Raw genomic sequence first — 23,808 nt, forward strand, 5'->3', positions numbered from 1 at the left:
TATTACGAGCCCATCAGAGCCTAGCTTTCTCGGTACGAGGTGTTTTTAGGGGATTCTTATTCCCTGAGACTCCCCTGAAAACGCCTGGGCGTTGGGTTGTTCCCGGCCTAACAAAATCCGTATCTGCTATTTAATAGAAATGTAAGTTCAATATTGTTATAATTATTGCATCGTTTATTTAACATTAGCGTATTTTTCGGTCCTCTCTCTTCCGCAGAGGCCTTTTATTATTTTTTCGTACTGTTGAGAAATAACAGACGAGGAGTAAAAGATTTTATCTCGCGTTTCTTTATGAAAAGCCTCTTGTTACTTCTGGAAAGTTTTGCCTGAGAATTTCACTGACTTGTTTGAGCGTTTTATTGTCTCTAGTAAGATTCGTTATTAAAGCGACGTTGCTTTCCATATATTTCGCCATATTTGTCTTTTGACTAGTTAGTGAATAAACTTGTAGGAGTCGATTCAAGCAGAAAAATTACTCAAATGGCGTCAACAGTTGACACCTGTCAATCAGAAGGATTTTTAATGTCTTTCCAATCCCAATAGCATGAAAAACGTCATTTCTAAATGCAGCGAAAAAGGTACCTTTTTCGCACTTTCAATGAGATTATTGCTAAGTGAGAAAATGGTACCTTTTTCGCGCTTTTGATAAGATTGCTTCTTAACTTGAAAAAGGTACCTTTTTGTAGTAACCATAACATTGCTTCTTAGCAATGAAAAGATGGACATTTCTATCTGTAGCTTTTTTTTTGGAACAGTGGGAAATGCATAAAAAGCGGCCAATGTTGACGTGCAAATATTTTCAATCAAAAGCTAACAATACCAGCATTTTTAGGAAAAAAGGGTACCTTTTTCAACTTTCAACCTTTTCGCCTAGCATCAACAAAAAGGACAACAATTTCGCATTTGTACTGTGTGAACTAAATTCAGAAACTTGATTTTTCTGCTGTTTTCAACAATAAGAATTGACCTTTTTATGAAAAAGTAGAATTGCCGGAACCTTTCACTGATTCACAGAAAGGGTTTTTTGAACAAACTTCTTTTTTAGATGCAAATCTTATAAATGAAATCTTAACAAACGGAAGTAAGAGGCCCTAGGCGGCGATAGACTGCTTGGCGGTCAGGCTGGTTTTTATTGAAATCCCTGCAAAAAAGCTTTCTCATTCACTTTCTGCTGATGATGTTTGCATTTGACAGCACCTAAATTATTACATTTCATAGGAGAGAATTGCGCCAGTTTTCACTCATTCCAAAATAAACGCACTTGTCGCTTACGGCGCAAGCCATTGTGCGTCTGTCTGTCACCTGGCTAGTCTAGAAGGTTCCCGAGTTTGCACTTTGTAGATGAGCCTTGATCTCATCAAAAGGGTAGTTGTGAAATATATTATGCTAAGGTACGTTTCAAATTTCTTTCAAGTTATCTTGGAAGAGTTTCAGTCTGATTTTTTTTCTATCACACATTTTAAAAATACGAGTGGGTTGAAAAATTTGTAGGCCCGGGCCTACGGGCCTATAGGCTGGCTACGCCCCTGACGCCCTTAATTTTAATCACTGTGTTCTGTTTGTTCTACCGTTGAATGATCCAAATTGGGACGTTGTTCTTTTTATCAGTTTTTTAAATTGCGTTCACTTATTTCCTTTAATAAAACTCCGCTTCCTCTGTCAAAGACGCTTTTTTCAAATACAACCCGATTTTCTACTGGATAAAGGCTCATCGAAGAGAAATCTTCAATATTTAGTTCTTTTCTCGCTTATAAGTCCTAAAACTGAATCGTTGAACTGACCTCCCTGAAGATGTAGTTTATTAAAAGTTGAGATAACATAAAATCCGGCACGCCATTTGACATGTTTATATCAACTGGGGGGAAGCCGACAACTTTTCGGAAATTGCATTGTGTGTTTGGCGGTAATATATAAATATGTTGTTGCTCTGCTCATTAAATTAGTTTATTTCTTTCAATCTTCCTTTCAAAATTTTATGAATTAATTGCGCTAGCTCTTTCAACGAATCAACCTGAATTCAGCACAAGTTTGTGAGTTTACGAAGTAAAGCGTAGAATTGATTAATATAATTTTGAATTGCTATCAACTGTTTTTTTTTTATCTGTGTTCTTCTCTCTCATTTTTACCGCCAACAGCGTATGCCTTATAAGTTGCCACCGTATCCCCACCCGTGTTCGTACAGAGAACCATTCTTGACCCCAGGCCTCAATTCGCTTTCATTTCTTGACTGCACAAGACGCGAGGCTCTGGGGAACTCTGCGCCAGTATGGCCAAACTCTGACTATGTTTATGTAAGGGTATCAATAGTGGCTTAAGGTGGCTGGCGACAGTTTCTAGCACTTTCCAAGACTTAGATTTCGATGGGTTATTATAGCCACTCTTTATCTGTCGATGCTACTATCATGGCGTCAAACAAATGCCCAATGATTGGTGAACACATTGTTATTTTTATGACACAATAGGTTACCATAGCAACAGTATAGCCTTCAAAATACATCCTTAATTTTGTAAGTTCTTTTAAATTTTAACAAACTTAATTCTACAAAAAAGACAAACTTACAAGAAACTACTGACTCGTTTGTTAACTGAACAGAAACTGCACGTTGTAGTCAGTCTCAAAATATCAAATTTCCTTACTGATTTCCACCTACAGTCAACTCTCTCTTAACGGACACCTCTATAAGACGGACACCTGGTGCTGGTCCCGTCCCTGCCGTTTTTCAGTCATTTTACTGTAACTAAACTCCGTATAAGACGGACACCTCTCTACAGACGGACAGTTGGGGCCGGTCCAGACGGTGTCCGTTTTAGAGAGAGTTGACTGTATATCTATTAGTTTTGTTCTGAGAATTTCGTGGTTCATCAAGACAATATCCCTTGCTGTTGAGGTGCTTTTATCTTGTTACCTGTCTGTTCGACAATGTATTGATGTTTGTTTGGAGCAAAAAATGTTCGTTCTCTTGGGAATTAATGTTTAAAACGAGGCATCGTGGAACAGAAAAAGTTTAATAGAATTCTGTTTTTACTGCTTGCAATTTAGGGGTCACTAGTATAACTCACACTCAGTCACAGTAAGGTTTTACATTTAATTTCCTTCAACATATCTTCAAACTACAATGTTTAGTCAGTCGTTCTTCTTCTCTAGTAAGCGTCAGTTTACATTTTTGATAAAGCAAAAACCTTTTTAAGTACACTTGCACATATTCGCCGGACAGTTTCCCAGCGCACAATTGTCGACGCACCATTGATCCATGTTGGCATTCCCTTCCCAGGCCCCTATAGCCTTGCACCCTCCAGAGGGGGGTGGGACAGTGTGGGGCGTGGTGATCTGTGGGTGAGGGGTATGGGTCGTAGAATGTGGCATCGTAGTTGGTCCTGTCCCTCCACCCAATGCCTGTTTGACTGCATTCATCAGGGGATACCTAACACAACGCAACAAATCCTTAGACGTAGAAAACCACTTACACGTTTAAAATACTGTCGGGTTTACTGATACAATGGGCTTTTGCAGCTAACGATCACATGGAAAAAAATAACACCTTGCTGGAGGGCAAGCTACGCTCTGGGACATTCAAAACAAAGGAAAGTCAAGCATGACTGGTTGGAGTCGCTTTGTTCTGAATGTACCAGCGCGTAGCTTGCCCTCCAGCAAGGTGTTATTTTGTACTATGTAACTGTTAGCTGCAAAGGGTTCACTGTTTTCTTTCCGGGCCTGTGTTGATGTAGCCTCTCGCGCAGTCGTTCTTAGGGGCGACCGTGTTCCAAAAAACGACAGCGTGGGAGCCTAGTGTTGATAAAAATTTTACCACAAAGCTAAAGGAGAGGCTTAAGCCCAGGAGAGTTCCCAGGAGTATCAGTAGTTCGTATAGTGTAATCGTCCGGGTGAGTGGTTCTAAAAAGAACTAATTTTAATGACTGTCGTTTCGCAGGAGCCTATGGGCTCCTGCGTTTTGACAATTTGAGCGGAAGTCATCTTCGAATCAAGTGAAAAGTTGTTGTCAGTCGATGATGTTATAAGTCTGGTCCGTTGAAGCTGATTGGTCCGTTTAGCCGTGATGGTACTGGCTGTACAACTCGCGTAAAGTGCAGTGTTAAGTTCGTGTCAAAGTTAAGTTGCGAATGGGCAAAACATTCTCAGAGCTTACGATTGAGTAAGGTTACGATCAAAAAGGATAAAAATCGAGCAAATGCGATAAAACAATAACATCTTCGTGGTTGATTTTAGTAGCTACTTCCAGGAGTATCAGATGAGCCTATGAGAGTTAAAGCAGCTAGAATAGCTTTAATTTCCTATAAAGATGTTCCGTTGAACAAAGAAGGAAGGAAAAAATCAGATTGCATAAATAAGTTTACTTACCTTCCTTCGCCACAGAAAGTACCCTTAAAATCATCCAGATCCAGCGCCCAGAACATAGCACCAAGGAGATTTTTTCCTTTGATCAGAGTGTCGACTTTCAATGTTAAACTCGCCTTGTCATCGTACCCAACCCACTGATCACCGGCGTATCCATACGGGGCTTTCACTACACTGTCCTGTACCACGGTCAGACCCATCTTACATATCTCGTAATAGGACAGGAATCCCCCTTCCCTTGTGTACTTCCCAGGGGTAGCCTTTCCGCTCGTCGCAGCTCCCAGTCCATTTTGACTCGGGTTACTTAGTTTGAACGCTCGACCATAGGTACCCAGTCCTAACGCGATTTTCTTGCACGGCATACCCTGTGTAAAGAATGGGACTTACTTAAGAAAACATTGGTTTGGCTGTTTGGAACAAAGAATTCTTAAACGGAAGTCAAAAACGTAACGACTCTCTCATACATTCTTTTGAAACATCATGAATGCATGCATGAAGACCGGAAGTTCTAGAATCTAGGACTGGAAATACTGTGTCTCCAGAGCCCTTCGTTTCCTCCTGCCAAGGCCCAGCCGGCTAAGAGGAACGAAAGGGCTATGGGGACGAGAATGAGTGCTTTGTGAAACCATTTTCAATAAATCATCTTAAAACAAACTGAAATTAAGAAAACTGCACACAACGTAGGAAAAATTAAACCGTAGCATTTTTTCTTCAGCGGATCTCTGCGCAGGTTAATTTTTCCGCAAAATCGCCAGCAAAACTTGTTCGATTGTTAGAAACAAAATAATCCTGACGTGACAATACTGTCGCTATGCTGTTAGTATCGTTATCATGGTTACCTTATCCATCCAATACTGCACTGCGTACGAAACGGTCAATTGATCCCCTGGGGGACCCTCTAGGGCAGTATGGTGTCCTGTGGTGGGATCCCAGCTTCCGTGAAGATCATACGCCATCAGATTGATAAAATCTAGAATTCCCGCCAATTTGCTGACCTCATACCCCTTTTCAATGGTTCCCACGCCAGCGGCCACGGCTGCCGTCAGTAGGAGTCGCGGCTTCCCGCTCTGTGCTGATTCTTTCTTGAAAGCTGTCAGTAACTCTTGGCAAAGAACAGTGAAGCGCTGTTTGTCCTCTGGTGGAGAGTTCCCACGGTTTCCAGGGTATTCCCAGTCGAGATCAAATCCATCGAAGTTGTACTGTCTCAATAAACTAAACAATGGTGTGTTAGCGTGTGTAGTACGGGATCTGTGTAGTGTTTTGATTGGCTGTATAGCGAGATTGAATTTTCGCGCGCAAGAAACAACCAATCAAAGCCAAGCTCCTTGCAGCTTTTGGTCACATGCTTTTGTCAATCTACATCAAGCCTTGTTTCACCCCTACCATTTTTTTTAGCTCCAAGCTCTTCTTATTTTGGTATCTATTAAGTGCTATATAATAAGATGCGTCATTGTTGAGACACTCCACTAAAAAAGCTAATTATCACCTTAATTATTGGTATTTATTTTAAAAGAATAGAGCAGTGCATTAGAACTAACGGTTGGCATTGCAGGGCCGAAGCCAGAAAAAAAAATTATGAATGAGGCAATGCCTTTTGTAAATTCCCTTCCTTCGTATTCACTTCCCCCCTTCCAAATAAAAAACAACAACAAAAACGAAAAAAGTACTAAGGCAAGTGCCTCTGTTTGCTTTAAAGTGGCTACGGCCTTGCATTGTATCAGTATTTTAAAGAGAAATTACATTTTTATCACTACTGAGAATTAAAAAGTGGCTGTATAAAGATGTTTCTCACCTGATAACAGAAACAATGAAGTCTTTCCTACTGGCCGCCGTGCTTACCATGCGTGAGAATGGACTCGTTGCTCCGTTCTCATGATTCCATCCACCAATGGCCAACAGAACCTTTAACTCAGGGTTCTGTTGCTTCAGAGCGTTAACCCGGGGGTACATTTTATCATCATTCCATTCGTACATGGCGATCTTGTTATTCGCGTCGATTTTGGCGAATGAGTACATGATATGGGTACAGAGGAATGGGTCGATGTCTTCAGGGAAGAACTTTGCTCCCTCTGGTCGATACTGTGCCCAGTTGGTATAATAACACACTCGATAGTATGCATTGGAACTTGCTGATAAAGCCATCAAGGCTAGTAATACAGTCAAGGCTTGCATGTTTACTCAACTGGATTACTTCCCGGGAATAAAAGAGGAAAGTGTTAGAACTAAGGTAGGCAAATTGCAAGAATTATTTTGCCGAATGATTGCGTCTGTTTAGCGACCTTTTGCTTTGTCACATTGGCTAGCTAAAGAAGTAACATTGAACAGTTTGATATTGCACCCACTAAAGAAACTTATTTGAGGTTTTCCAAATAGGGTCGACTTGAGATCAAGATTGCAAAAAAGGAATTAAACATTATATTGTAACAATTTTCTTTTTGCAATTTTGAATCCAGCGCGAACTCGAAGACGCGAGCCACTTCCTAATTGGTTCCCGTCATTTTTTTCACCTGTTCAACAAAATCATACTATCATTGTTGGGTTTTCTCTTATCTCTACAGTAGGATATTTTGTGTCCCAAAATAACGCTATAATTGATTTCAATACCCGTTTGAATCCCAGGCTATCGATGGATGTTTCTTAGAGGCTTCGAATTGCTTTCTTTGGTGTAATTTTTGATGCTCGTGTTCTGCCCTCATCAATATTATTGCTAAAAACACAAGAAATCAGATTTACCTCTGCAGAGTGGTGAACAGCACTAGTCAAGTGAATACGCCCTAAAGTGTTCGCCTAAAACGTATGCGTTGAAACATGTTAAGAAGACTTGGCAAATAGTTGTCTACATGCGCGCTTGCTGTATGCGCAGCTGCGCCAGGACACAAAACACGACTGAGACAGGACATGCCAAAAGGAGACAGAAACAAGTCCAGCTGTGCTTTCACATCTGAGTAACTTCGCGTACGAGACATTTTGGGCTTAAGTTGATCTAATGGCTCGTGAGGCACTGAGCGTGAGATCATGTGAGGAAAAATTGATTAAAACAAAAAAAGGATTCCGAACAGTGGAAATTTATGTTGCGTTAAAAATAACTGCTAAGTTTAATGTGTAATTAAGATAAATTTTGTATTTTTACCCAAAAACTCTACAAACTATTGACTTGTTTATAAACATTGGAAACTGCAGTTTGTTGTTTTTCTTTCCTTCTTTCCAAGAGCAAACTATCAATTCTATGATTGTCAGTTTTGGGAATTCGGTTGTTCATCAAGACAATTTCTCGAAGTTGCAATTTTGTCTTGTTACCTGTCCACTTGACAATCAGGACAATTCTATGGATATTTGCAAAGAGAAAGATTGTTCATTCTGTGGAGTGTGCACTGAGAAGACACAGTCACAAAGTGACCTTACAGTGACATGACGAGTCTGATTACAAACGACGGAATGGTGTCTTATCTGAAAGAGAGACGCAACGTCCTCTGTTCAGCTGTAAAAAAACTATTTTCTGGTGTTAATGCGTCCTTCACCTCAAGCTGCTTCATGACTTAAAACCAGTGTGGCAGCTCTCGTAAGCTTGTAATTCTACTGGTTCTCTAGTGTAGCAGTTGCTGTTTTGGTGTCTAGGGGCATGGTTCCTTGTGTTTGTTTCATTGCTCTCTCGTAGGATAGAGAGCCATTCATGTCAGACCTTGCGAGGGCTGGACTCCACAAACAATTGTCGGCTTGTGCACTTGTTGTTTTCACAGCTGCGCCAAGGCGCATCCAGCTGAGTTCTCACATCTGTGCAAGCCTTTTCTCGAAAGATTCTGCTCCAGGCAGCGGAAATCCCGGGCAGCGAAAATTTAAGTCGCGATGAAAAGAACTTACAAATGCCGTTATAAGTGAAGCTCTCATTCTGCCAGATATATTATTAAACTTGCATAAAAATACTCATTTGTCAACATTGAAATGTTCGTTCAGACAGCCTGCTCTTACTCTCCCAAGATTAAAATATAGTGGACTTCTGGAATTAATGGCTCACAAAAAGGTAACTGAAAAAATCACAATACCACAGAGATGGTTTTTTCTTTATTAACAAACGAACAGTGGTTTAACAAGGAGAGACGCAAGGTCCTCTACAAGCAAACTACATGCATAAAATAACTTAAAATTTGTCAGGAATATGTAAGAAACGATATTTACAGTTGCACAAGAGAGACTCTTGAGTAGGCGAATGTTTTGCTTGGCATCTCACAAATAAGTTTCTTCAATGGTTGCGAGAACTCTGCAAAACATTCCGATTCTAGATTTGACTAAACTTGAGCGAATAATAAAGATTTTCACAGATTGATAGTTACATTGTAACAAAGCTATAATTATAACATTTCATTTGAAAACCCATCTCTTAAGGTCCGCGCCTATCTTGAGTTGGTCGAAAAAAAAAATTAAATAAAGATATGGTTGCAAGAATATATGTTTATATGTTTTAAAACAATACAAAGCTTGAACAAAATAGATAGCTTTTGAACAAATATTCAAATGGATCTTTAAATTTTCGTAAAATTGGCGGGTCTGTCAAACGATGGGCAACGTAACGAAGCATTTTTTGGGGAGTTTTTTTTCGTAAATGTATTTTACAGGGACCTATACACGAAAAAAATGTCTTATCACAGTAGCGAGTTGTAGTAGACGTCCTCTGGGAACAGTGTGTGTGAATTCTCGGCGAGATATCTGCAAACAGATAACAACAAATGCATTTTTATTTCCCGATCTCAATATTAATGTTTTGCGAGGCTTGTTATTTGGTGTTACAATATGTGCAGGTACTTTCATATCAATGACCCTAGATACCCCTCTCCACAAACTTTAAAGAGACACTGTCACGGGGAATTTTTCTGCTTTTCAGTAAAAAGCACTAAAATTAGCGAAGTAGCATCGCTCGCACACGAAATGCGCCTAGAACATCAAGATAACGATATAAAGTATGTAATTGTTGTGCAAGGAAGAGAGGAGCCTTCATTAGTTTTTAGCTCTTTTTTCAGGCCACAAGGGCAGAACTTGAAAAAGTCGGGCTGACTTTTTCAAGTTGAGTTCTAAAGTTCCTGATGGCTGTAGAATAATTTCACTTATTTAAAGCTTAAGGACATTGGTTTAGGTTTCAATACGTCTTAAGGCTACTTTAAAGTACTCCACTTCACTTCCCCTGGGTTAGACTGGTTAGATAGGTCACCTCGATGAACAAAGAGATGTCTCAAAATAGCTAACTAAAATTGTTAAATGTATTTCTGGAAGACTTACTTGAGGAATGTATTGATTTGCTCCAGCAGGACGCATAGATTCTTTTCAGGCATGTCTGTTCTCGCTAGCAAGCCAGGAAGTTTGACTGTACAGAAAAATTGAGTGTTACCCACGCGAAATCTCAATTTTGTTATTGGAACTACTTTAATTTAATTTTGTAATCAAGCTAAAAAGTATAAGACGAAAGAAAAAGGCCAACAGTGTTTTGTCGAAAGTTTTACTCTATTCAAATGAAGAATAAGGTTAGAGCAAAATCCACTCAACCAGAAAGTGCCATTCCACCAAATTTTGACTTTGCCGCGTGAAAATATCGCGTGTCCAACGCGTGACCGCAAGTTCACCGCGTGGCAGCCGCGCGAAAGTAACCCGAGTTCACCCCCTGAAGGCGCAGCCGAAAGTGAAAGCAATTTTTAAGAGTTACTGTTAACCAGTAAAAGTTTCCATTATTCTAAGAATTCACTTAAAAATTACTGCTATAAGAACTGTGATTCGAGAACATAAATTGCGGTTAGCATCTTCTACACAGCTACAGAAGTACAGTTTCAGCACGCAGGATCAGGAGGCTGTGAAGTCTGTGAAGTTATGGATCGTCCCGGGATATCAGCAAACATTTGTTGGTTGCTCGAATACCGGTACTTAATTTGGTAGCTCGGAGGATTAAGAGAAGGCATCAATGAGGACAGCTTGTTTGTATTTAATGAACCCATTGCACGATCGTTTTAGCGCCTGATCGCTATTTATATTCTTCTGATTTCGTGTTGTCTCAGTTTCCTCGATTTTCAAAATGGCGTCAGTGGCGTGACAATATTAATTCAGTTAGCAGCTCTTTCATATTTACATAAAGGTCAAACAAGCGAACGCTTGTAAATCTATCGCTTCTTTCAATTGTATAACAAAGGATACTTGGCGTTCTCATCCACTCTCCACCTCATACTACATCATCCCAAGGGAAACAGATCATGAAGAAAGCGAATTTGCTCACATTGTGTGAGAATTGATTAGCAATTTCGTCCCAAGAACAAACTACATTTAGTTTCTTTTGACTCCGCGTCTGGTGCGTTGGTCAAGAGAAGTTTCACGGTTAGAATTGTCGAATCACAAAGAACACGCGTGAAGACGAAGTTTGTCTGCCAAAAAATCTCACATGCACTCATGCATGCTGTGTCAAGGGCCCGCGGCAAAACTGCGGTAAATGAATGAATTCTATATTTAGAGTGTTTTTGAAAGTCAGGACGCAAAGCCGCAACAATTGTAATTAGAATAAAACAAACAACGGTCGTATTTCCATATTACGTACCCTATACTTTACACTCTTTTTATGAAAACCTTTTTTTATAAGGACGTCGAGGCTGAAAAAAGGCCAAAATTTAAGAACATCCTAAGAACGTGCCCAAGGTTGAAATTTGGTTCAGAACAAATTTTATTTTCCCATTTGTTGAAAGTGACAAATATCAAATATATGTACGAAATGTATACATCTTCATTCAAATCCTGACCAGTAACCAACATTGTCATTACTCATTGGTGAAGTGAACATGCACATTTAGGTTTAATAGGAATGAATTTACTGCATTACAACTTTGTTTTTAAAATTTAAAAAATAAGAACATTTTCTTAAAAGAACATTTAGGGCTCAAATCTTCAAAAAAAGTTAAGAACGTTCAGCCTCGGCCGAAAAATTAGACGTTCTTATATATATAAAAAGAATGTATCGTTCTATTTATCATTGTCATTTGGTAAAGAAAAAAAATTTGTGTGAATAATAAAGATGGGCTATGCAAGTATCTATGTCAGAACTCTTACCGAATAATCTTAAGAGATGTTCCGGTCCGTAGATTTCCGAGGGCATCACGTGCGTGGAAACACTCAACGAGCTGGGGATGGGTGACGATGGAAAAGCGCTTGCTGGTAATGGAGCTTCAGGGAGGTTTAACTGAATGTCTTCTATCTCAATTACTTTCTGTCAATGAGAAAAATAGCAAACACGACAATTATCGCATGATCTGACATAATCTAGCTACCGTAATTCAATTTAGCGCCCGGGGCGCTTATTTACTTTTGGCACCTCAAGGGAGGGCGCTTATTCGAGACAGGGCGCTTAATCGGGACAGGGCGCTTATTTAATTTTTTGAGAAACAACCAAATGTATCTTATAATAACAGGAACTGTAACAGTTAGAAATTGTTAAAAATTCAGTTACTTTTAAAATAATTCTTCATTTTAACAGTAAATATATACATGAACTGTACGGTGAACGGTCAGGAGTTTATCTAGTTGACGTCAGTGACTTCAGTAGGGCCAGTTATCCACAATAGGGGCACTTATTAAAATAGGGGTGCTTATAAGAATGGGGGCGCTAATAAGAATGGGGGCGCTTATTGGAATAGGGGCGCTTATTTACAAAAACACATTCGAAGGGGGGCGCTTATTCGGAAGGGGGCGCTTATTGGAAGGAGGGCGCTAAATCGAATCATTACGGTAAGTATTGACCACCAAGGCAATGCCATATTTGCCCTTTACACAATAAACTGCCAAAAAAATTAATTATGGGCTTGAAGATTTCTCTGAATGGAATATTTTCTTTGGAAAAGCTTTGATGAGTCTCATTATTACACTAGACGCTAACTTTATCAAGATACTGTTTTGTATCCACGATGTTTACTTTAAAAAACAAAAAGTTCACAGAAGATGCGATTTTATGTTTTACTTCTTTGTTTGCTGTGAGTGCTGCACCGGAAGTACTCACCCGTTTTTGTGTGACAGCATTGCATTCTGGGCTTGATGAGGTGGATGACACTGTTGCAGACTGGGAAGCTTCAAGATTAGCTGGTGGATTTCTGGGCGCACGGCGACGTAGCAGACGTTCTTGCTTGGCTAATCCGAAACAAAATGGAAATACCCTGTCAGCTTCTATTTGTTTTCCTTGATTAAGATAATGTGATAAATAAAGAACTTGAATGTCACGTCTTTCTGGCTCTGAAAGTGTACATTTTGCTCCCACCCCCTCCCTCTCTGGGGTCTCCCATATGAAGAGACTGGAGATGCTTATTTGAAAATTTGAATTAAACACCTGCAGAAGACCAATCTGGGCATAGCTCAAGACTTTTTTTTAGCCCCTAGAAGATACCATTTTTCATGCCTGATTGGTGTAGGCAACCAACACAGTATGGTGGCGTACAACATATAATATTATATGTATGTGCAACCCTAAATGATACCTTGACAGCTAAAAATATTGGTGTATTGTCCTTATCACCAGAAGACATAAATCTGTAATTTAAACCCCTTAGCTAGATAATGATTATCCACACTGCGAGCAGAGCCCTTTCTTTTCCACTGATATACTTGAGAAGAAAAGGCTCTGCAAGAATCGTGTCAAATATTTGTTGTGCATGCGTGAGGCTTACGCGATGCTTGCGCGTTTAGCTTGCACGAGGACCACTTAATCTTAGCATGCACACGTGGAATGGCATGACAGATCGTACATAACAGTGTGAACAAGTGTCTGAATGCATGTCTTCAGAAAAAAAAAGTCAAACACCACTTGAGTCATATTAGTGACTTTATGGTAGAGATGTGCAATTTTAACCGTGAAATTTCTTCTTGCTTTGCGAAAAAACAAGATCTTAAATGATCCACAAGCTGCACGCGCACACAAACAGTAGCAGAAGGCGAGAGCAATTGTCAGCTCTAGTGCTTTCAAGAGCGTACTGTAGGCTCCGTCTTGACCGTCAGTTTTTTCCAAAAAATTAATGTCCGTGCAGCAAAAACTGGTTTAATCCGGGCTGACTAGCCCAAATTTTGGGGCTGCAGCGACTTCAAAGAAATGACATGATTTATGCAGAGCTCTTTCTACTTCCCAAATCTCAACCGCAGGGAAGTTTATAAAAGAGGCTCTGCTCGCAGGGTGAACGGACGAGCATCCCTCTGCCTTTCATATGAGAGTTTTACCCAGGAGGGGGAAGGGTTGGCAGATAGGAAGTTTTGTGCATGTTATTTCTCCTTACAGTTTCAATACATTGTCAAGCAGGCAGATGATGAGAATAAAGAAATTCATCAGCTAGGAGAGTCCAGACACATACTTACCTTCTCCTTCCTTTGTTTCTGTTTGATTTGCAAACACATTTGTAAACTCTTGCTTGATGGGTGAGCTTTCTGTGGATGAACTTACTACTCCATACTTGTCCTCTGTCGGTGTTTTTCCATTGAATTCTTCCTGATGTCCATCTTTGAGTTCTGCAGGGTGCGGCGTGAGTTTCATGACTATCTGATACTGTTCTCGTTCAAAGTTGTACAGCAGTAAAGTTGGAAGAGTAAAATCAAAATAAATACGAAGACCATCCATAACTTCCTTTATCAAGTTTGTGCTGTAGATACAAAACATGTTGAGTTAACAAGTACTGTAGAAAATAAAGTTGAAATCCTCAAGGTAAAAGAAACAGGGGTCATCCAAAGAACTCCTGGCAAAGGGGCGTGAAGGTTGAAATGAGCAGTAGTGCCCACATGTGGACCACAGACGGAAAGCTAGCTCAAAAATTAAGCAGATGGATAGCAAAAGTCATCAATGGCCTATGCTTCACCCGCAGTTAAGGGCCTGAGTGGGTGGGTGGGTGAGTGAGCAATAAAGTTGAACATTTTTATAGAACAGACACGCATGGTCAACAAGTATCTAAAGTATCGGTTTCATTAATTTAACTCACATGGAATACTGTAACAGCCATTTCATTAAAATTAAAATTAATTTTTCCTCACTTCTTGCAAACCATGAGGATGATTGCCAAAGAGAGATGGTCTCATTACTTTTGATAGCCGTAACACAAAGTCTCCCAGTTAGTACCATATGAAATGCATAAGGACCAGGAAGGGGGAATTTCTCTTTTGATGATGGTTTAAAGGGTTAAAGCCATGTTTACAAAATCACATACACTATAACAGCAGAAAGTTTGAAAGTCTGCACAACAAATGACTATGTGTACAGACAGTTTGTAGGTGCCCCTTAATTAGATTATATCTAGTATTTCAAATAAATTTTTTGTTTACCTCTGTCCAGGATAAAAGTCCTGATAGTGCTTGAAATAATCATTTAGTACTTGAACAACATTTGGTGTTCTAGGAAGCTGCACAAGCTGGTGAATAAAAAATATCTTAAGTTTTAAATTTTGATTTTTAAAATGTTATATCAAAGTACAAAATATAATATTGTTCTGTTAAAGTTCTCAGACATTCTGAAAAACAAATCAGCTAAATGTTACATGACTCTTGCACAATTGACCTTTCCAAACATTCTGCAAACCTCTTTAAAAAAGACATATTTTAAATTTTTGTATCTGTAAAATACCTAGTCATATATTTTTGGTAGCCATGATAAAGCACCAGCCAGTAAACAAGGCCCTGATTTTAAATTGTCTTAGTCTCAAATATAGTGCTGGCGGGTTAGGAAAACCAAAATAAAACATTATGATTATTTCTGTCATTATAAACTATTTACAGTATACTATGGAGTACAGGGTTATATATTATAAAATATATTATGCTTGCCTTCTTTTTCCTTTTGATAAAATAGCAGTCATCTTCCAGCTTCAGTTTTAGCTGGCTTGGTATTTCAATCTCAACTTTTGGTAACTCTGGACTTTCCACCTCCAAAAAAAAATAAAATAATATCAAACCTCTCTAATAGGGACAAAAAAAGTGTCCGTATTAGAGAGGTGTCCATATTGAAGAGGTCACCAGTATGACGTCACTTTTGACTTCATTAACAGCTTAAAGAAGTTAATAATAACTTGAAATGTTCTGCAATGCAATGCTGCAGGTAAAATATTAACACTCAGCACAAATCCTAATTTGTATTAAATGAATAAAGTGTTACATTGTTGTTTTTGTAACAACAACATGAAATTGCATTACGGACACAAAATATCATCGCCTAATCACCGGAGTGTCCGTCATAAAGATGTTAAGTTTATATGAATGTGTTTCCTGGGGCCAAGATTTAGTGTCTGTTGTCCGTATTAGAGAGGGTCTGTATTAATAGCAGGGTTTTTTCTAAAGAAAATATATGATAATTTTGTTGAGACATCAGAGATTGTCTGTAATAGAGAGGTGGCCGTATTAAAGAGATGTCCGTACGGAGAGGTTCAACTGTAGTACCATAAGCAAAGGAATAAAAATCCACTCTAAACATTCAGTTGGTTTGCTCAGAGCATGTGATTGTTTATTGTTGTGATACAGGTATTATTTTCATAATGCAAACCGCACTGAATATTCATACATACCACTTCAGAAATGGATTTTGCTTCAGTTTTGTTAATGCCGTCAGAATCCTTACTCTCTGAACCTTGCATTAACCTCCTTTTCTTTTTCATTCTTGATCTGGGATTAAATTGATTAAAATTTAAATATAACATATGGTACAAAACACTGTAAACAAACCTTTAACCTTTGAAATAGAGACCAAAATTTTGAACTATTTTCAAATTAAAAAAAATAATCATTAAATAGCAAACTTACTTCAGTGCTTGCTCATGGAGTCTGGACATGAGTGATCTGTTGTTTTCTGAATCTTTTAGAACTTGATCTTCTACAACCCAGCGATCCCAGCTGAGGAAAGGACATTGAAACAAACTTGTTACAGGAATTAATATTACAATCAAAATTTCATGATAGCTACCAAGACATTTTTTGTCATAATTTTAACATTATGAAATCAATACAGTGTATAAATGACAACAAGATCCCATTGATGATTATTCAAACCTACTGAAGATCTGACCTTTTTAATCTTCACTTTTCAGTTTGAAACTTACTGTACTATGTTTTGCACCTCAACTGGCAGTAATTGGCTGAGAATTGTCAAATGTAATGGGCTTTTTGGATTTCTGCTTTTACATTCTTAAGTCTTTTCAAAGATATTAAAGTACAGTTGAACCCCGTTATTTCGAACCGTCAGGGGAAACAAAAAATAGTTTGAAATAGCGGGAGTTCGAAACAGCCGATAGTAAATGACTGAAGGGCAAATCCAAGGAAAACGGGTTTTAGTTCGAATTAACGGGGAATTCGAAATAACCGAGTTCGAATTAGCGAGGTTCAACTGTAAGTATAAAATTAAAGTAAACAAACAACTTGGGGATTCAATGGAATGCAATACCATGTTTTTCTTATACTCAACGATGTAATTCTATATTGTTGTTTGACTTTTTTATAGTGTGTGTGTGAACTATAATCTTTTATCCCTTTTGATTTATTATTATGCTGTTTTTCCTTAGTTAGCTAACTGAGTTACAAATTATAAGTAACCAATTTCCCTGGTCTATCATGACCGTTCTCCTCATGTTAATAAAAGAAAGTTATGCAAGCACAAAATACAAACATTATCAAATAGTCAACAGTGTTCACCTCCTGTTCCAACCATTGAAATGAATAAAATATTCCGGAACCCTTTTTCCTTTATCATCTTTCGTGATATCAACTTCTAGAACCTTGTGAAAAGAAACATGACATCATAAAAGCTCATTAACGTAGTTTGGAAACGTTTTGTGGTTTACTTAAATCTAATTAGGGAGCAATTTAGAACTCAATAGATTACTTTACCGATGATCTTGCGTTACTTATTAATTTAGATAATTTTAATGTCGAAAGTTTTTGTGTTTTTGAAGCAAACGGCCAAAGTTTCATCGATTGACAACATCTGCTCAAGTTAACGTTCAATGTTTGTTGTATTAAGCGGTTCACAAATTCTTTCTTACAACAGTAGAAAGCTCCTTCAAAGCTACACTTGTAGTGACAACGGATTTCCGTTTATTCAAAGCGGATTTAAGGCAAACCGTTAAATAAATTAACACCGCTAGCTCCAAACTTACTTGACAATAAACAAACTACACTTAATCCGATCAGTGGACACAAGACCACGGATTGACCGCAAAACACGCCAATCCAATGTGGCATGTTTCTTTTCAACTGTTGGAAAGTGCTTGAGCTGTCATGTCACATCATTTGTCATAAAATCTAGGTTTCAATTCACTGACTGACATGAAAAGAGTACACCTCAAAAATTTACCTTCGACTCGTACAACACTTGGGCCTTGTTGGGATCAGGCTCATAGCAAAGAACCTTTTCTCCGACCGCAAATTTGGGAACTGGATTACTTCTCGTCTCGCGACCTGTCGCCATGTTTGAGCTGTTTTGATACACGTCATGTACGGTGCATTGAAATGTACTCTCAAATAATGTAACAGCTGATCACAGTGATCGCAGGCGGAGCGCGCAACTGTTTTGAAAGAAGACCACTGAAAAGAGCCCATGTGACTGAGAAGCTTCAAAAAACTAAAATTTGTGCAGGAATATGTTCAAAAAGTAAGTTGAATTTTGTTTATTTTGGTACTGTATATTATACCTTTCTAAAGATGAAATGTTCGTGCTTTAGACTGCTTCTGTTTTAGGAGTGATGCTTTCCCAAAGTCCCAATTTTTCGAATTTTTTCCCCGTGTGTAAAATCAACTTTTCGCAGAATTTTTCGTACGTGAGTTTAAATAACTGAATTTCGTGATTTTTACACGCCGGCTAATGCTTTCAAATATTAACAGTAGTGTAGAACGTTTGTCCGTGTATAACGATCTTACGGAGAAATTATTTTGTTGAAATTGGTAGATTTTAATATTTCTTGACCCTCGATTTTTTGGCAACAAGACCGACAGAAAACTAGCAACCAACTGATTTTAAAAATAAATAAAATTGATATAAAATTAAGGTTGCAGAACATCATGTAATTATTCAGTAAGTTTGTTTGTTCAGTACCCCCTGCACCCTTGGGTATGTGTGCATATCAAATGTTTTAGATGGAGTTTTTTGCATGGTTGGTGGGGGGCTCAAACAACACTCTTCAAAACAGGCATTCCTCCCTATCAGCTTTAAATTCATGTTCATGCGTCCCTTGAAAATTATGTTTAAGTTTGACCATGTATTTTCTTCATTTGAAACAATTTGAGGTAGTAGTAAATAATAAAGATGGTAAGTGTTCAACATGACTCCAGCATGGGACAAAGAAAAATTCTGAGTCCCTGACGGGAATCGAACCCATGGCCTCCCAGATACCGGTTGGGCGCTCTAACCAACTGACCAACTCTAGGTTGGTTAGAACGCCCAACTCTAACCAACCTCGAGTTGGGAATCGGGAATCGAGAACCCACGGGAATCGAACCCATGGCCTCCCAGGTACCGGTTGAGCACTCTAACCAACTGACCAACTCTAGGTTGGTTAGAGCGCCCAACTCTCGGTTCTCGATTCCCGATTCCCGATTCCCAACTCTTGGTTGGTTAGAGTTGGGCGCTCTACCCAACCTAGAGTTGGTCAGTTGGTTAGAGCGCCCAACCTGTATCTGGGAGGCCATGGGTTTGATTCCCGTCAGGGACTCAGAATTTTTCTATAGTCCAACTGATTTGGTTAGAGTGCCCAACTCTAACCAACCTAGAGTTGGTCAGTTGGTTAGAGCGTCTAACTGGTTTCTGGTAGGCCATGGGTTTGATTCCCGTCGGGGACTCAGAATTTTTCTTTGTCCCATGCTCGAGTCATGTTGAACACTTCATCTTCATTAATTTGAGGTAGTATTGTAATATGAGAAATTTTTGGAGACCAGTAAAGAAATTGTATGTGTTGATAGTGGGCTCAAGAGTTTTAATGAAAGTTTGTTTGTTTGAAAAAATCTTTTTGTTTTCTCAAGATTTCAGGCTAAAGAAAGTGTTTCAGGAGTAAGTCAAGTGAAGTCATCCATTCAACGTGGAATAAAAACCAAACTAGTGGAACAATTCCCTCCAATAGATGATTACATAGCTCAAATATTTCCCAAAAAGGAACCATTAGTAGTTGTAAAATGGTGAGTAAGTAAGTACCAGAATTCAGGGATGTTGCTAAGGGCCGGCTGCCGGCTTATTTCATCAGCTGAAAGAAAACTTAAATCTGGCAGAAATTTCACATGAAAACAAAGACTTAGGTTAACCTTTAGAGCTGCCAAGGCCAGAAAAGCCTGCTGGGCTTGTTGATGTAATCCTCCATTCTTTCAAGTCAAGCAATGGAAAAACTTTGTAACAAGCCGGTTATAAGCCCTGAGCTTTTACAACTTTGTGGGGGGTTTTGGGTGGACTTATATCTGGCTGTGGAAGGGAAACTTATTAGCAGTATGAAAAAACGTGTAAAAATGACCAGACAAGAAACTAGTTAAGGATCTGATTAGAGATATATATTGTGAGGAGGCCACTCCTTATTAATGGTTTTGATCCACACTTGTGCAAACTTACTTACCGTAATGATTCAATTTAGCGCCCGGGGCGCTTATTTACTTTTGACACCTCGAGGGAAGGCGCTTATTCGAGACAGGGCGCTTATTCGGGACAGGGCGCTTATTTAATTTTTTGAGAAACAACCAAATGTATCTAACAATAACAGAAACTGTAACAGTTAGAAATTGTTAAAAGTTCAGTTACTTTTAAAATAATTGTTCATTTTAGCAGTAAATATATACATGAACTGTACGGTGAACGGTCAGGCGTTTATCTAGTTGGCGTCAATGACTTCAGTAGTGGCAGTTATCCACAAAAGGGGCGTTTATTAGAATAGGGGTGCTTATAAGAATGGGGGCGCTAGTTAGAATGGGGGCGCTTATTGGAATAGGGGCGCTTATTTACAAAAACACATTCGAAGGGGGGCGCTTATTCGGAAGGGGGCGCTTATTGGAAGGAGGGTGCTAAATCGAATCATAACGGTATGGCACTTTTCTATAACTTAGAACAATGTTTTGAGAGGACTAAGTTAGTTAAAAATGAATAAGCTGGTTGGAGGAGAGCATATATCTTGGGGGCTCATAACCAGAATATATACGGTCGTTATATATATTTTTTTCATTAAAAGACAGATGGACTATAGCTTACTTACTCATTAATCCTCATGATTATATCCATATGTTAGTTTTCACCTTACAAGCATTAAATTATCATTATTATTATTATTATTATTATTTTTATTTTAAATTTATTATTATCTTGTGCGCGTTTATCAACCCAAGAATAAACTGTTTAAAACCCCTCAAAAATATTGCCAAATCAAACATCATAACAGATACAAATAGAAAAAAAAACCTAATTCACAGTGACTGAGGCTATCAAAAGTGTAAATCACATTCACTTTCTGGAAACGCAGTAAAAACTACGGGTACATGGACATGTGTTTTTTTGACCCCTAAATTAAAGTAAGCTTGTGTTTTGTGTAGGGGGATATATAACAAGAAATTTTTATATTGTTTATTTGTCATAGTCATGAACACATAGAAATATTATCCATCAATCAAGAGATCCTCTTCTTCAGACAAAGAGAAGGCAACTATTTACCATCACTCAGACTTCTGCACAAATGTAAGTATTAATATTTTAAATTAACATGGTGTTAAATTTTATATTGACATTAATTGCCTTAGTTTCATTGATTATCGCTCCAACAATGAATGTTACTCGTAAAGTAATATACATTGCTGGTCTACATTAACAATTCATCAGTTCCATTTTGATTGCCTTTAGAAGAGCTTGCAAAGAATGGCTAGACATTTATGAAAGTGTAGTAAAGATGTTTATTGAAGCTGGGATTTTCATTGGTATCTTGTAGAAACAGTAATTCTATATCAGAGTATGAAGAAGATTGATTTTTTGCACCCGTGTAGAAAAATGTTTACATTCTTATTCTTCAATTTCTTCTTTTACATTTTTATCCTGCAGCAATAATTATTTTAGACATGTCCTGATCTTAATTCTGGGGCTGCATTTTTGTATTAACATTACATTTTTTTTTTTTTTTACACAGATCCTGTCATATTACCATGCCAGCAGGTTGACAAAGGAGCAATCAAGTTTCTTTTAAGTGGCGCAAATGTGATGTGTCGAGGCCTGACCAGTCCAGGAGCTAAATTAGCTGACTTACCCAAAGAAGCAATAGTTGTATCCTTTCCTATTCAATATATGAAAGGCATTTTTGCCTCATGCTGTGTTGTAAGCCTCTGGATTGAGATAAAATTTGAAGGTCAGGGAAAAGTCAGGGAATTTCATTTTGATTCAGGGAAAAATTGACAGTTTTAAGAAAAGTCGGAGATAACACCTCTGATTTAATACCATTGGTTTCTGGAAGAAGCATTTCAGGTCAATGTGACCCCTGTGATGTGTTCTTTTGGAAGGGGAGGCTGGAGGCTGCTGCTACAACTGACATTTTGTATTTATTTGGTCAGGGAATTTTATATTTACCATGGATTAGGTTCATTTTTATGACTTGCCTACTTACTATGTGAAGAGCAGTTATCATCAATCATAATACATTTCCTTGGGTCTTTCTTTCCACCCTGCAAGTGTTTTGTTTGCCTTAATTGAAGGTCAGGCAATAACAGCTGAGGGAAAACAACATGCAATAGCCATTGGAAAAATGACAATGTCTGCAGATGAAATGTAAGTACTGCAATCCAAATAGCATGTGTGACAGACGAAATAACTTGTGTGAGAATGCAAAGAATGAGGTGGACGATACAATTGGCGTGACAATTCTAACAATATATATGATGATTTAAATAACATGCGTGACAACTTAAATAACAATCATGAAGATCCAAATAATGTGCGTGACAATTCAAATAACATGCGTGACGATCCAAATTCAAGCGTGACAACCAGATATATCGCCTTCAACGGAGACTGTAGTTGATAGTTTACAACTGTTTACCGAAGTGGAGGTGGCAAAGCGGCGAGGTAAATATCCACCACTAGCCACCGACACTGAGGTGAATAGTTGTTTTAGTATAAACTAAACCAGTGAGACAATATAGCCTGAAAGAATGACTTCTGACTGTTTATTCCTGTCAACGATTGCAATTTTCTTGCGTGCATTACTCTGTTACTCAGAGGTGAATAGTTAACAATTATTCTGCGAAATCGCGCGGAATATCGCCTGATACTTAGCCGACGAGGCCGTAGGCCGAGTAGGCTAAAATCAGACGATATTCCGCAAGATTGAGCAGGATAATTGTTTTATTATTCAACAAATTGTCCACGAAACACTTTTTGCAGATAGACAAACTGTAATTATGCAGCGCTTTACAAGATTTCGGACGAAACTTTGCAACCTACGTATATCGCAGGATATCTGTTATGTACGGATGACAGATAACGTTGACATTTTGACCATATATGGGCAGCGCGCGCATGTGTTGAATAATATTTGGAGTTTGAGTAGCCAATCAGCGCGCGACAAAAACGCCATCCACTGTTTTAGTAAGTACTAATATGTTTATAACAGTGGTCATAAGGGTGCAGACTGAGACTATTAATTTGTTCTTTTTCTCTTAACAGAAAACAAACCAACAAAGGCATTGGCATTGAGGTGATCCACTACTTAAATGATGGACTCTGGCAAATGAAACAGCTGGAAAAATGATAATAAAAAATAAACAAAGTGTATAAATTTGAAATGTGTTGGGCATCCTCAATGCAATGCACTATAATGGACGAAACAAAGGAAAGCAATGTCCAAGATGTTTGTTTATAGTAACAATAAATAGAACATTTTATCATTTTGACCATTTTCTAGTGTTGTTAATGTCAGGGTATTTTTGGTTTGTTGGCTCCATTGGTATGAGGAAGTTAAATTGCAAGTTTTGTTAAAAACCGTTCAATCTTGCTCGGTTTCTCATTTGAATAACATGCAAAAATTGCCTCCTGTGCCTCGCTTGTATCCAAGACAAGTGAAAACTGGTGACTTAATGCTGTGGGATTACTCTGTAAGATCAGAAGGCCTTTACCTTGTACGTTAAGTGCACTCGATCTTCCAACTACAAAACAGTGTCCCTAGACTAAGTCGGCGTTTTACCGTTTGAAAAAGTTTGAGGCCTGGACTTATAAGTACTTGGAGTTTAGCTGCTCAAGTAAACTCCAGATAGATCGCCTAAAAGAACTACTGGCGAACAAGATTCGGGTTTAGAACCTGAAGTGACAAACGGCTCCTTTAGGAGCCACCACATCCATCAAAAGCAATGATCAACAACAACTACAGGTTTCAATATGTTTATTGTTTATTTCTTTAAGGTTTTTAATGCTATATCTGACCCCAAACTAGGCAGTTTACACCCCCTGAAATCAATGGTCTCGTAGATAAGCCGCACCCTCGATT

The 23,808-nt window shown here is 38.4% G+C and overlaps 3 protein-coding genes across 4 annotated transcripts; 1 reads left to right on the plus strand and 2 right to left on the minus strand.

Moving 5' to 3' along the window:
- Nucleotides 1-3,066: 3,066 nt before the first annotated feature.
- LOC144654575 (chitinase-3-like protein 1) lies at nt 3,067-10,779 on the minus strand. 2 transcript variants are annotated; one of them, XM_078514737.1, is made up of 5 exons: nt 10,526-10,779; nt 6,147-6,501; nt 5,194-5,566; nt 4,358-4,719; nt 3,067-3,422 (listed from the first exon to the last, which is right to left on the minus strand). In XM_078514737.1, exons 1-5 carry the CDS (start codon nt 10,536-10,538, stop codon nt 3,185-3,187), a joined length of 1,341 nt encoding a protein of 446 aa, XP_078370863.1. In that variant the 5' UTR covers nt 10,539-10,779; the 3' UTR covers nt 3,067-3,184. The 2 variants fall into 2 exon arrangements, with proteins under 2 accessions (XP_078370863.1, XP_078370862.1); XM_078514736.1 differs by lacking the exon at nt 10,526-10,779 and adding an exon at nt 7,088-7,604 and having other exon boundaries at nt 6,147-6,544.
- On the minus strand, nt 8,395-17,813 carry LOC144654576 (MSL complex subunit 3-like). Its single transcript, XM_078514738.1, has 11 exons — nt 17,676-17,813; nt 17,015-17,097; nt 16,130-16,219; nt 15,895-15,991; nt 15,161-15,259; nt 14,663-14,748; nt 13,709-13,989; nt 12,369-12,496; nt 11,426-11,582; nt 9,623-9,707; nt 8,395-9,055 (listed from the first exon to the last, which is right to left on the minus strand). Exons 1-11 carry the CDS (start codon nt 17,787-17,789, stop codon nt 8,992-8,994), a joined length of 1,284 nt encoding a protein of 427 aa, XP_078370864.1. The 5' UTR covers nt 17,790-17,813; the 3' UTR covers nt 8,395-8,991.
- A 50-nt stretch (nt 17,814-17,863) lies between these two features.
- Nucleotides 17,864-23,218, plus strand: LOC144654582 (malignant T-cell-amplified sequence 1-B-like). The gene is made up of 6 exons (XM_078514752.1): nt 17,864-17,972; nt 19,337-19,489; nt 20,923-21,020; nt 21,463-21,596; nt 22,027-22,094; nt 22,992-23,218. Exons 1-6 carry the CDS (start codon nt 17,962-17,964, stop codon nt 23,074-23,076), a joined length of 549 nt encoding a protein of 182 aa, XP_078370878.1. The 5' UTR covers nt 17,864-17,961; the 3' UTR covers nt 23,077-23,218.
- Nucleotides 23,219-23,808: the final 590 nt, after the last annotated feature.

This window comes from Oculina patagonica, chromosome 5, assembly GCF_052425735.1.
Source record: "Oculina patagonica isolate OP01 chromosome 5, crgOcupat, whole genome shotgun sequence".
Lineage (NCBI taxonomy): Eukaryota > Metazoa > Cnidaria > Anthozoa > Scleractinia > Oculinidae > Oculina > Oculina patagonica.

What these genes read in the sequence shown, in the direction of transcription:
- LOC144654575 (XM_078514736.1), bottom strand. Translation starts at nt 6,526, where the DNA reads ATGCAAGCCTTGACTGTATTACTAGCCTTGATGGCTTTATCAGCAAGT. An exon ending in TGCAGTATTGGATGGATAAG is followed by an intron (nt 4,720 to 5,193) that starts GTAACCATGATA and finishes TTCTTTACACAG; the next exon opens with GGTATGCCGTGCAAGAAAAT. An exon ending in ACTTTCTGTGGCGAAGGAAG is followed by an intron (nt 3,423 to 4,357) that starts GTAAGTAAACTT and finishes GCGTTGTGTTAG; the next exon opens with GTATCCCCTGATGAATGCAG.
- LOC144654576 (XM_078514738.1), bottom strand. Translation starts at nt 17,789, where the DNA reads ATGGCGACAGGTCGCGAGACGAGAAGTAATCCAGTTCCCAAATTTGCG. An exon ending in GACTTTTATCCTGGACAGAG is followed by an intron (nt 13,990 to 14,662) that starts GTAAACAAAAAA and finishes TTGTATCTACAG; the next exon opens with CACAAACTTGATAAAGGAAG. An exon ending in ACATCTCTTAAGATTATTCG is followed by an intron (nt 9,708 to 11,425) that starts GTAAGAGTTCTG and finishes TTTTCTGTACAG; the next exon opens with TCAAACTTCCTGGCTTGCTA.
- LOC144654582 (XM_078514752.1), top strand. An exon ending in CCATTAGTAGTTGTAAAATG is followed by an intron (nt 19,490 to 20,922) that starts GTGAGTAAGTAA and finishes TATTTGTCATAG; the next exon opens with TCATGAACACATAGAAATAT. An exon ending in ACAATGTCTGCAGATGAAAT is followed by an intron (nt 22,095 to 22,991) that starts GTAAGTACTGCA and finishes TTCTCTTAACAG; the next exon opens with AAAACAAACCAACAAAGGCA.